General features: G+C 46.4%; 2 protein-coding genes across 2 annotated transcripts in view; one reads left to right on the forward strand and one right to left on the reverse strand.

Moving 5' to 3' along the window:
* TEKT5 (tektin 5) overlaps nt 1-10,660 on the forward strand; it is a 61,216-nt gene extending 50,556 nt beyond the window's left edge. Inside the window, exons 6-7 of the mRNA XM_032145442.2 lie at nt 10,041-10,195; nt 10,561-10,660. Of these exons, the coding sequence (XP_032001333.2) occupies nt 10,041-10,195; nt 10,561-10,570 (165 nt within the window). The 3' untranslated portion in view covers nt 10,571-10,660. The remainder of the gene's footprint in view (nt 1-10,040; nt 10,196-10,560) is intronic.
* LOC116462693 (HIG1 domain family member 1A, mitochondrial-like) lies at nt 1,054-7,484 on the reverse strand. The gene is made up of 2 exons (XM_058434234.1): nt 7,420-7,484; nt 1,054-1,357 (listed from the first exon to the last, which is right to left on the reverse strand). The coding sequence occupies exons 1-2, from the start codon at nt 7,482-7,484 to the stop codon at nt 1,054-1,056; spliced, it is 369 nt and encodes a 122-aa protein (XP_058290217.1).
* Nucleotides 10,661-12,134: the final 1,474 nt, after the last annotated feature.

A 12,134-nucleotide genomic window follows, 5' to 3' on the forward strand; every position in this document is an offset into this window, starting at 1 on the left:
GGTGGCTGTCCATTCTGAATAGAGTAGATAGGGAGGCTCTTTCTTTGGAGGTGACATTTATTTATTTATTTATTTATTTTTGACATAGGTCACTTACTTTAATAACAATACTTATACCATGTTATCGCCATGGAATGTAAATTCAGATTAGAGAAGAGAATTTCACAAGTGTGATAGCCGTCTGTATAGTATATAAAAGTTTGGGTACACTGTCTGGCCAAACCAGCTTGCTCATAAGTCATTAATCAAATCCATTATAGGAAATTTGTTCAGTGCAATGTTTACAATTCTTCTGGAAAAAATAAGCAAAACGCACATTTAAAAAGTGTTCATTTACCTTTGCATGAGTGCTTAAAATACATATTTCTATTTCAAGATGATATTTAAAAGTTATTCTAATACATCAGCAGCAAAAATATAATTTGCAATTACAAAAAACTAAACTAGAATCCTTAAGTTATTCTCATGTTTACAATTGTGATTCTTTAATAGATACTACAATTATGCAGCTCTATTGTTTAAGCTTTCTGGATTTGGTTTAAACACATGCACATATGTTGTCAATTGTGGGAAGCTTTACGAGTTATATTCCGTGCACTTTTTGGACAGAGTTCTAACAGATCCAGCCAGTCCACAAAACAGGCAGATAAAAGTTGAATTAACTGGGGCAAATAGGACTCTTATACAACATCCAAAATATGTGATATTCTGCAGCAAACTGGGAGTACCTTCAGGATTGGCCTGTTATCTTCTTTAGAACTAAGTTCATCTTAAAAATTTAAGAAGGTGGACATTTCAACACCATCAAGTGCATTTAGGTGACATGTTTAAGTTAACTTGACTTCCTTGAATGACCTAGTTAGTGAACTAGTCACTAGTAATTCGGTCACTAGGCAAATCAAGCCTGCAAGAAAGGAAGCCAATATTCAAAATGCCATGTTACCATCTAAACCCATACAAATTAGTTTATTTCCAACAATAATAGGTAACTTCAATAATGAGAATCTAACTAAAGCAAGCTCCTGCAACAAGACCAAGACAGCAGCTCTTCTTCTAAGGCTTAGGTTTTGCCCAGAATTCCCGACACATGGAATAGCCCCTACCAACAGTCATTGCTCCTATAACAAAGCCTTGGGCTGCCGCACGCATGTGGATCAGATGAATGGACATTTTACTATTTCCCCTGCTCTTCAGTTTGTATAATCCATATGCAACAATTGCTGCAAAACCTGCTATTCCAACGGGTACGACTGGTGCCTCTTTAGCTTTTTGAATAAGTTTGGATCCCTGATCTTCCTCATATGAAGGAAGGGAAACACGTGTGTCTGTTGACGTAGTGATTGCTTGAAGAATCTCCCTAGAGCGAGAAAACCTCTCACCCGCCAACCAGCTTCTGATCCCTGCACGCGCACCCAGTCCTCCCGGCTTCTCCCCACCCACAGTCGTGCCAGCCAGTCCTGGAGGTGATGTTTAAAGAAGGATCTGTGGAGGTGAGATTTGGATGCAGCAAGCGTGGAGGGTGCAAGGATCCACATAGATAGTAAGCCCTTCTGGAAGAATCCCATGTGGGGGTCTGTGAATGCCACTTTGAGAAAAATGACTTTAGGCTTTCAAGCCTCATGTCCACCTCTGATGATGCTCTTAGCTGTTTACAGCCCCTCTCTGAGCCTCAGTTGATTTCATATGTTCAACGGGAATAGTAGTCACTGACTCGCTTTCTCACAGGGCTATTGTGGGTATCAAATGATGTAAAAGATGGGAAAGGACTTTGAAGACTGACAAGTGCTCAGCGGGGCCTCGACTAGCGCTCTCCAATAGAAATACAATGCAAGCCCCTTGTGTAACTTCAAAGTGTCTAGTAGCTGCTTGAAAAAGCAAAAAATGCGAATTTTATTTTATTTATTTCTTGAGACAGAGTTTTGCTCTTGATGCCCAGTCTGGAGTGCAGTGGCATGACCTCGGCTCACTGCAACCTCTTCCTCCCGGGTTCAAGCGATTCTCCTGCCTCAGCCTCCCGAGTAGTTGGGATTACAGGCGCCCGCCACCACGCCCAGCTAATTTTTTTCTATTTTTAGTAGAGATGGGGTTTCACAATGTGGGCCAGGCTGGTCTGGAACTTCTGACCTCAGGGATCTACCTGTCTCGACCTCCCAGAGTGCTGGTAAAACAGGCGTGAGCCACCCTGCCCGGCACGAAATTGATTTTAATAATATGTTTTATGTAATGCATAATACTTTGGTAATAATATACCAAAGTGTTATTTTTACATGTTGTCACTATAAAAATTACTACAGAGCTATTTTATAACATTTTTCTTGTGCTAAGTCTGGTGCATGTTGTGTGCTTACTTATGGCTCATCTCAATTTGCACTAGCCACATTCAAGTGCCTAACAGCCGTATGTGGCCCGCGGCCTCGTGTTGGACAGCACAGGCTATATCATGAATATTATGTGAAGAGCTGGCCTCATTGTTTTACAACACAGTGTATTAGTGGAAATTTTGAGGTATAATCATACAGTAATTTTTTTTATATTTATATTTTACTTTTACTTTTTTTTTTTTAAGAGACGGAGTCTCGCTCTGTCACCCAGCCTGCAGTGCAGTGGTGCCATCACAGCTCACTAGAGCCTCAAACTCATAGGCTCAAGCCATCCTCTCACCTCAGCCTTCTGACTAGCTAGGACTATAGACATGAGCTACCAGGGCCAGATAATTCTTTTTTAGAGATGGGGTCTCACTATGTTGTCCAGGCTGGTCTCAAACTCCTGGCCTCAAGTGATTCTCCTGCCTTGGCATCCCAAAGTGCTGGGATTACAAGCATGAGCCACTGTGCCCAGGCTTTATTTTATTTTTTTAATTTACACAGTAATTGTGTGTATGTTTCGATGCACACCATGTGTAGTGATCAGGGTAACTTGAATTTCTGTCATCTCAAACATCATTTCTTCATGTTGGGAATAGCCACTATCCTCATTCTAGCTATTTGGAACTTACGTTGTAGTCATCCTACAGTGGCATAAAGCTCTGGAACTTATTCCTCCCACCTTGCTGTAACTTTGTATCCTTTAAGAACTCATTCTCTATCCCCCGCCCTTTCCCTTCCCCTTCCCAGCCTGTAGTATCCTCTGTTCTACTGTTTACTTCTATGAGATCAACACTTTAGCTTCTGCATATGAGTGAGAGCATGTGGTGTTTAACTTTCTGTCCCTGGTTTACTTCCAAGGTGGAATATTGAACAGTAAAGTGAAATAGACCAGTGACACAACAATATGAATGATTCTTACAATAGGCTAAGTAAAAGAAGCCAGACTAAGGGCAACAGATCAACAGATGATCACCATCGAAAAGATAGTTCCCAAGAAGAGGGGGCATTCCACACCACGGGGGTCCACAGGGGGAGCACTGGGGTGGCTCAGGAAGGAGGGAGGGAAGGGGAGAAATGTGGGCAGGAGCCTTTGGTTATGGTTTCCGTGGGAAGGACAGAGTGGGACAGGGTAAGAGGCTTAGAAATGGCTAATTAGGATTATTTCAGTGGGCTCTGGGGGATAGGGACTGTCCCTAGTTGAATAATACCTGGCCTGGGGTGATTAGAGCAGGTGTATTGTGGCCTGGTGGACAGTGAATGCCCAGTAAAGGAGTTGGTTGGACTATGGGCTCTAGGTTGGTTGCTTTGCATTTGAAGAGTGTGCTCCAGGGTGACTTGCCTGCTTATCGCTAGGTTATCACTGGCTAACCCTGGGAGGGCCAGTGCCTGTAGGGTCAGCAAGGCCTCGGATATCAAAGCTCCAGAACACAAAAGATAAGACATGTGTCATGTACTCATATTGCAAGAGGTTTGGCCAGGGGCACGGCACGGCAATCCAGATTGGTTTGGCTGAATGTCAGTAGCTCTGTCATTTCTCAGCCCTACCAGCCTGCGGCCAGCCCCTTAGCTTTTAACAGGAAAAGAGATTACAAGGAATCGCCTGAGCTGAGCTTCTTCAGAGCTTGTTGCTCTCTGCGACTGTTCTTTGGAGCTAGTCTTGTGCTAGAAGTTGTGAAGGCTTTGCCTAATTCCAACTGAGATGTTCAAGGGAAAGAGTCCCTTTCTCCTCCTTTCATGTGATTATTTATTTATTTAGACAGTGTGTCACTCTGTCACCCAGGCTGGGGTGCAGTGGCGTGATCTCACTGCAGCCTCGACGTCCCATGCTCAAGTGATGCTCCTGCCTCAGCCTCCCTTGTAGCTGGGACTACAGGCACGCATCACCATGCCTGGCTAATTTTGTCTATTTTTCGTAGAGACAAGGTCTCACTATGTTGCCCAGGCTGGTCTCAAACTCCTGGACTCAAATGATCCTCCCACCTCATCCTCCCAAAGTGCTGCAATTACAGGCATCAGCTACCACGCCAGGCCTCTATGTGATATTAATGCCCAACTCCAAACACGGTAGGGTCTGGGGGAATTTAGGGGTGTCTAGTGCCTGCTGATAATCACCTAAGTGTATTGGGAGATGAGGAGTGGTATTTTCCTCTCCCTTGGAAATACCAGGCCCCTCTTGGCTGTAACGTCTCAGTGGCTGGTGCTTGTGGACCATGGGAGGAGAGTGTGGGGATAGGAGCCTCTTTCGGTTAATAGCATCTCGGATGCTCACCCCTCAGGCCCCACCCCAACCCGCCTGCCCACCTGTACCACCTGGGCTAATCCACATGCTTCTCTGAAGACCTGCTCTTCAAAGAGACAAGCTCAATGCAAATTAAAACCATAATATACCACTACATATTCACGAGAATGGCTGAAATTAAAAAGACTGACCACACTAAGTGCTGACGAAGGTGTGGAGCAACTGGCACTCTTGAATACCGCTGGCAGGAATGAAAACTGGAAACTTGGGGGAAAACTTTGACAGTTTCTAAAAAAGTGAAACATTGACCTATTCTATGATCCAGCTATTCCACTCCTAGGCATTTACCCAAAAGAAATAAAGTATACATCTCCCCAAAGACTCAAATACAAATGTTCATAGCAGCTCTTATTTGTAATAGCCCCAAAGTGGAAACAAGCCACATGTCCATCAACAGGTGGCTAGATGAAAATTGTGGACAGAAGTATTTATCTATGATCATGGTTGCCTAGGGTAGGCGGAGGCAGGAGGGAGGGATTATAAAGAGGTATACAGAAATTTTGGGGAGTGATGGATTCATTCACTATCTTGATTATGGTGATGATTTCATGGGTATATACATAAGTTAAACCTCAGCTAATTGTAAACATTAAACATGTGTAATTTATTGTATATCAACTATGCCTCAACAAAGCTATAAAGCTTAAAAATATCTGTTTTTTAAAAAGTCATGTACAGGCCAGTCATGGTGGCTCACGTGCCTGTATTCTCAGTGCTTCAAGAGGTTGAGGCGGCAGGATCACTTTAGGTCAGGAGTTTGAGAGCAGCCTGGGCAACAGAAAGTTAGCTGAGTGTGGTGGCAGGCACCTGTAGTTCCAGCTACTAAGGAAGCTGAGGTGAGAGGATCACTGGAGCCCGGGAGGCAGAGGTTGCAGTGAGCCATGATCCCGCCACTGCTCTTCAGTCTGAGCAACAGAGACCCTGTCCCACGGAGGAGGAGGAGGGGAAGAAGGGGGGAGGAGGAAGGGGGAAGGAGGGAGGGAGGGAGGGAAGGAAGGAAGGAAGGAAGGAAGGAAGGAAGGAAGGACAAGAAAGGAAGGAAGGAGAAGAAGGAGAAAGAAAAAGGAGGAGGAGGAAGAGAAAGAAGGAGAACGGGAAGAGAAAAACTGAGAAGGAGGAAGAGGAAGAACAAAAAGAAGAAAGAAGCAGCATGAATAAGCTTTTGGGGGTGGGCTGGCGGGAGATCAGACTGTGAGGCAGTGCCAGCCTCCAGTCCCAAGGCGGATCTGGGAACAGGCGCTAGGATGCAGAGGGGACACAAAAGGGGACAGGTGGGCCTGGACCCTCCCCAGGAGTGGCTCGCACTCTGATTGGGGCACCCAACCTACCCTGCTGTGAACCAGTCTATCTGAGGTGTGTTAGTGGAGACACAAACCTTTGCTTATGCCAGAGATGTGATTTGTTTCAACTGGGAAGATGGGATGAGGCTTCTTGGAAACAATGGTATTTCAATGTATTGGTCTCTTACTTGAAAAATAGAGTGTGATCATTGGAATAGCTGACCTCTGATGAGCACTTAGTATGTGCTAGGGACTCTTGGAAAGCTGCACATGCAGTATTCCATTTTATTCTTGTCACATACTTGCTGGGCGGGCACTTTTATCACCTCCATTTAAGGACATGGATGCCCAAGGTCTTATAGTATAGGTCTTATAGGTATAGTGGTGATACCAAGATTTGGCCCCTGGTGGTCTAATTTCCAGTTCAGCACTCCTGTTATTCCCAGTCTGTCTCTGGTGTGTGGGTGTGTGGATGGAGAATATATTGGAATGTACAATTGTTTGGGTTTTTTTTGTTGTTTTTTGGAGATAGGGTCTTGCTCTGTCACCCAAGCTGGAGTGCAGTGGTGCAATCATAGCTCACTGCAACCTTGAACTCCCAGGCTCAAACGGTCCCCCAGCCTCAGCCTCCCAAGTAGCTGGGACTACAGATGTGTGCCACCATGCCTGGCTAACTTTTAAAATTATTTTGTAGAGATAAGGTCTTGCTATGTTGCCCAGGCTGGTCTCAAACTCCTGGGCTTAAGCGATTCTGCCACTTTGGCCTCCCAAAACGTTGGGATTACAGGTGTGAGCCACTGCACCCGAACTTGAGTATGATTTGAAGATGCCTTTGGGACCCTTCTGTTGTAAATCATTGTCACTTATCACTAGTCTAAAATGGAAAAGGTAAACAGTATTGAACAAATGTTGAATTAATTACCCCCATCACTTGCAGATAGTACTTTCTGTTTTACATCATAATCTTGTCTATCTCTTTCCCCACACCTCCATGGTTTTGATGATGAACCTTTCAAGTAAGGCTTCACTGGTTGTTTCTTTGAATTATCCTCTTCATTAATTACATGAACAGGGTAGAAATGGTCAAAGATGTTGACTCACTGTGGTCTTATATCAACGTAGCAGTCACACTCAAAAAGCAGATGCCGTTGTACGGAAGAGCAGGTGCATGTCCAGCAGTGACCCCATGGAGACGTTCCTGGTGGAGCTGATGAATGGCTTCTTTAGGTAGTATGGAGTCTCTGGGCAAATGAAATTGAACTCTTCATGGTCATGAGTTGCACTGGCACATCTTTCTGATCGCTGGAGACCATCATGACAGGACATCATTGTATCATTTCTAGGCTTCTCAGGGACTGAGCACATGCAACCTCGCCATTGCGTCCTGCTGAGTCTGGGGAGGGGTGTCAGGACAGCCTGTCCTCAAAGGGCCTTGTCACAGGAGAGGGACACCGTGACCAGCAGAACTGCTCACAGGTCGAGGGCCACTGGGTGACAAGAGGGTAGAGAGTGGATGTTTCCGTCACGGTGAGGTGACATCGTTTCGTGCCAGTGTCTCAGTTCCCGGTGTGTTTGTGGTTGGCCAAGTGCAGGGACAGGTTCCTTCTGGAATAAATGCACAGGCTTTTGAGCCCATTCTTTGTTCATTCTCTCATTCTTTTATTTTTTGTTGTGGAAAGTTTCAAACACACAGAAGTAGAGAGAATCATATAAAAGACTCCCACCAGGTGCTGTGGATCACACCTGTAATCCCAGCACTTTGGGAGGCTGAGGCATGATGGTTGCTTGAGCCCAGGAGTTTGAGACCAGTCTGAGCAACATGGCAAGTCCTAATCTCTTGAAAAAAATTAAACAATTAGCCAGGTGTGGTGATGTTTGACTGTAGTCCCTGCTACTTGCGAGGCTGAGGCGGGAAGATCATTTGAGCCCCGGAGGTCGAGGCTGTGGTGAGCTGCGATTGTGCAACTGCACTCCAGCCTGAGTGACAGAGCAAGACCCTGTCTCAAAAAAATAAAATAAATGAAAGACGTTCATGTACCCAGCACAAATGTTGACATTTCACCAATTGTGGCTTGTATTTGACTTTTTCTGATTTTCTTTTTTTTTTTTTTTTTGTATAATGTAATGTGTTTTTTATTTTAATATTTAATTACTTTTATTTATTATTTTTATTTTATTATTATACTTTAGGTTTTAGGGTACATGTGCACAATGTGCAGGTTTGTTACAAACACTTCTGATTCTCATTCTATTTTCTGTTGAGGCATAACAGTCAGTAAAGCTCACAGCTTGATGGATTTTGAAGATGAATTTTCATCTATGTTTATATCTGTGAAACCTTCAGATCAAGATGTAGAACATTCTCAGACCTCAGCAGGCTCTTGCCTGCCCGTCCCTGAGATCTGCACTTTCATAAATTGTGGGTACAATGGTGACATCATATTGGGAAAGATATTTTGACAGATAAAAAATTTTGTCTTGGCCGGGCGTGGTGGCTCACGCTTGTAATCCCAGCACTTTGGGAGGCCGAGGCGGGCGGATCACGAGGTCAGGAGATCAAGACCACAGTGAAACCCCATCTCTACTAAAAATACAAAAAATTAGCCGGACGTGTTAGCTGTAGTCCCAGCTACTCGGGAGGCTGAGGCAGGAGAATGGCGTGAACCTGGGAGGCGGAGCTTGCAGTGAGCCGAGATTGCGCCACTGCACACCACCCTGGGCGACAGAGCAACACTCTGTCTCAAAAAAAAAAAAAAAAAAAAAAATTTTGTCTTCCTTCTTGCCTTCCTGCCTTCCTTTCTCCCTCCCCTCCAGTCCCCTCCCTCCCTCCTTCCATTCTTATTTCCTTCCCTTCTTCCTTCTTCATTCACTGATCTACTACTTACTAAGAGAGTAAACTCTGGATTTGTTTAAAAAAAAAATGGGCCGGGCGCGGTGGCTCACGCCTGTAATCCCAGCACTTTGGGAGGCCGAGGCAGGTGAATCACTTGAGGTCAGGAGTTTGAGACAAGCCTGGCCAACATGGCAAAACCCCATCTGTACTAAAAATATAAAAATCAGCCAGGTGAGGCAGCAGGCGCCTGTAATCCCAGCTACTTGGGAGACTGAGGCAGGAGAATCACTTGAACTTGGGGGGTGGAGTTTTCAGTGAGCACAGATCATGCCACTGCACTCCAGCCTGGGCGACAGAGCGAGACTCCGTGTCAAAATAATAATAATAATAATAATAATAATAATAATGGAAAATACATACAGATCCAGAGTTTACCTTCTCAGTAATTAAGAAGGTAATTGCTGAGAAGGTAAACTCTGAGTCTATATGGAAAAACCCAGATGAAGTGACACTGGCTTAGAGATTGGCTTAGAGATTATTTCAGATTAACAGTCTCCGTCAATCTCTGTCAATCTGAAAGGCCTGCCTTCCTTCTTCCCTTCCTCTCCCTCTTCCTCACCCTCTCGCCCTTCCTTTGCTTTCTTCCTGCTGAGCACTGACTGGCAACTCTAATGGCTATTGGAGATTCAGAACAAAACCAACCATGGTACTGGCCGGTCTTCCATGTCCACAGTGCCCCCGTGACAAGAGGGTACCTGAAGTGGCTTCTCAGGGTTTCTAACCCTTTTTTTTTTTTTTTTTTTTTGAGATGAAGTCTCACTCTTGTCTCCCAGGCTGGAGTGCGATGGCGCGATCTCGGCTCACTGCAACCTCCGCCTCCCAGGTTCAAGCGATTCTCCTGCCTCGGCCCCCCGAGTAGCTGGGATTACAGGCGCCTGCCACCACACCCGGCTAGTTTTTGTATTTTTAACAGAGACAGAGTTTCACCATGTTGGCCAGGTTGGTCTGGAACTCCTGACCTCAGGTGATCCATCCACCTCAGCCTCCCAAAGTGCTGGGATTACAGGCATGAGCCACTGTGCCCAGCCTCAGATTTCTTAGGAAGGGTGAGCTTCCTGCCTCAAAGGCGCTCAAGGCTGGGGAAGCGGTATCTTAAGTGCCTGGCTGGAGGCTGACCTGTTGACTTAAGCTCCCCCCAGACCCCCAGTCAGAGGAGGTCAAAAGGGCCTGGTGGGTGGTGACACCTGTGTGTTCCCTCGCAGACGCTGCAGGAGATCTTCCAGGCCGAGAACACCATCGTGCTGCTGGAAAGGTCCATCAAGGCCAAGGAGGGCCCACTGAAGGTGGCCCAGACGAGGCTGGAGTGCCGGACCTGGCGCCCCAACATGGAGCTGTGCAGGGACATCCCGCAGTTCAAGTAAGCGAGGGAGGCCAGAGGAGGTGGGAGAACCCCTGGGAATCCAGGAAGGGGGAGGGGTGGGTCTCAGGAGCTCCCAGGTGCACTGGGTCTGAAAAATGGACCCTCCCTCAATCAGGACATCCAGTCCTACAACTCAACAGAGTGCAGGGTGCGGGTGGAGTTCGGAGATGCAGCTCGGGCTGTACCACTGCGTGGCTTCCTCATCACTGGGAGTCCCACCTTGGGCACCATGGTCTTCTCACTTGCCTAAACGAGGGGTGGCTTTGTAACTCCGTTGTGCTCTAGAAACCCTCCTGTTTCCCTTGAAAGCCAAGGCAATGAATGGTAGCCCCCCAGGCAGTGGCTTTACCTTCTCTCTCCAGGCTCCCATGAAAGAGGCACCCATTCCTCACTCACTTCCCACCTCCCTGTTTGTAAAGTTCTCACCGTGAAGCTCTGGAAGAGCCTCATGAGCTCCTGGCTGATGGATCCCACCCATCCTGCTGTGCTAAGGAGGCTGGCACCTGTTGACGAAGGGCTTTCTCACAGGACAGGGGTCAAAAGCTTATGCCAACCCAGAAAGGATGTTTGTGGGGGGCAGGGGCGGGGATTGTAATAGGATGATGGCCAGGCCAAGAAGGAATAACTCAGCAGACATGGGATTATTTCCCATGAACGTGCTGTTTGACTTGGGGCAAACCACTTGGCCACTCTGTTCTCGCCATGCTAGGGGCATTATCTTAGTTGTCTATTGCTGTGTAATAAATTACCCCAAAAGGTAGTGACTTGAAAGAACCACATTTGTTATCTCAGTTTCTGTGGGTTAGGAATTGGGCTAGGTTCCTTGCTAGGTTCCACATGTCAGGGTCTTCCACAGGTTGCAATCAAGGTGTCAGCTGGGGCTGTGGTCTTATCTCAAGGCTGGACTGGGGAAGGTTCCACATCCAAGCTCACTCCCATGCTTGTTGGCAGAACTCAGTTCTTTGCTGGCTGTTGGCTGGCAGTCACCCTCATTCACCCATGGGTCTCTTCAGCATGGTGGCTTGCTTCAACAAAGCATGCAAGACAGAAGGACAATGACAGTACCAGCAGCAAGGACGTCACTGTCTTTTGTAACCTAACCATGGAAGTGACAGCCAATCACTCTTTCTGCATGCTCTTCTTTAGAAGCAAGTCTCTAGGTCCACATTCAAGGGTGTGATACAAGGAGGTGGGGATCATTGAGGGTCATCCTTGGAACTTCCTTCTATGGGCACTAACAGAGTTTCTGGTGGAGTGGCAAGAGACTGAGTCCGGCCCCATTTCAGCTGCTCATTTGCTCCATAAACCTTATCTGCATCCTCTGTGCCCAGGGCTGTGCTCACTGGGTTGCATAGCAGTACTTCTTTTGACAACGTACTGAGTTGATATCCCCCAAGAGAAAAAGATGGAAAGGACCATCCTCAGGCTTCCTTGGGCACATTATTTCAGCCCTGGCCTACAGCAAGGGAAGTTCACCCTGATGTCTAACTAACTGCAATCCCTTGAGCTTCTTTCGAGTTCTTTCCCCTTTAGTCTTACTCCTAGGGGAGCTGGGAAGTCAGTTACTCCAACTGTTGTCAAATGGGAAGATAAACTGAGGTCCAGAGAGGTTGAAAAAGCTGTCCCAGTCACACAGCACTAAGCCAGAGCTTTACTGGGCAGGGAATGCAGGTCTTGGTCCAGTGATGGACCCTGCTCCCTCCGTCCTGGTGTGGAGATCCCACTGCTAGATGTGAAAAGATGTCAAGAAGAGAGCTATCAGTTAGAAGGAGGATAGATAATCAAGAAACAGTGTTGGGTGGTGCCCAAGCAATGATTTTTGCACAGCCTTAGTTACCGCCTAAGTAACCATTTAGGAAATGGAAAAAGCAGGGCATGTGTTGGGGTAGGGTGGAGGGGCAGGCAAATTGATCCAAGGCTTTGAACTTGAGGGCCT

The sequence above is a fragment of the Hylobates moloch genome, unplaced genomic scaffold, assembly GCF_009828535.3.
Source record: "Hylobates moloch isolate HMO894 unplaced genomic scaffold, HMol_V3 SCAFFOLD_23, whole genome shotgun sequence".
In the NCBI taxonomy this organism is placed as follows: Eukaryota; Metazoa; Chordata; class Mammalia; order Primates; family Hylobatidae; genus Hylobates; species Hylobates moloch.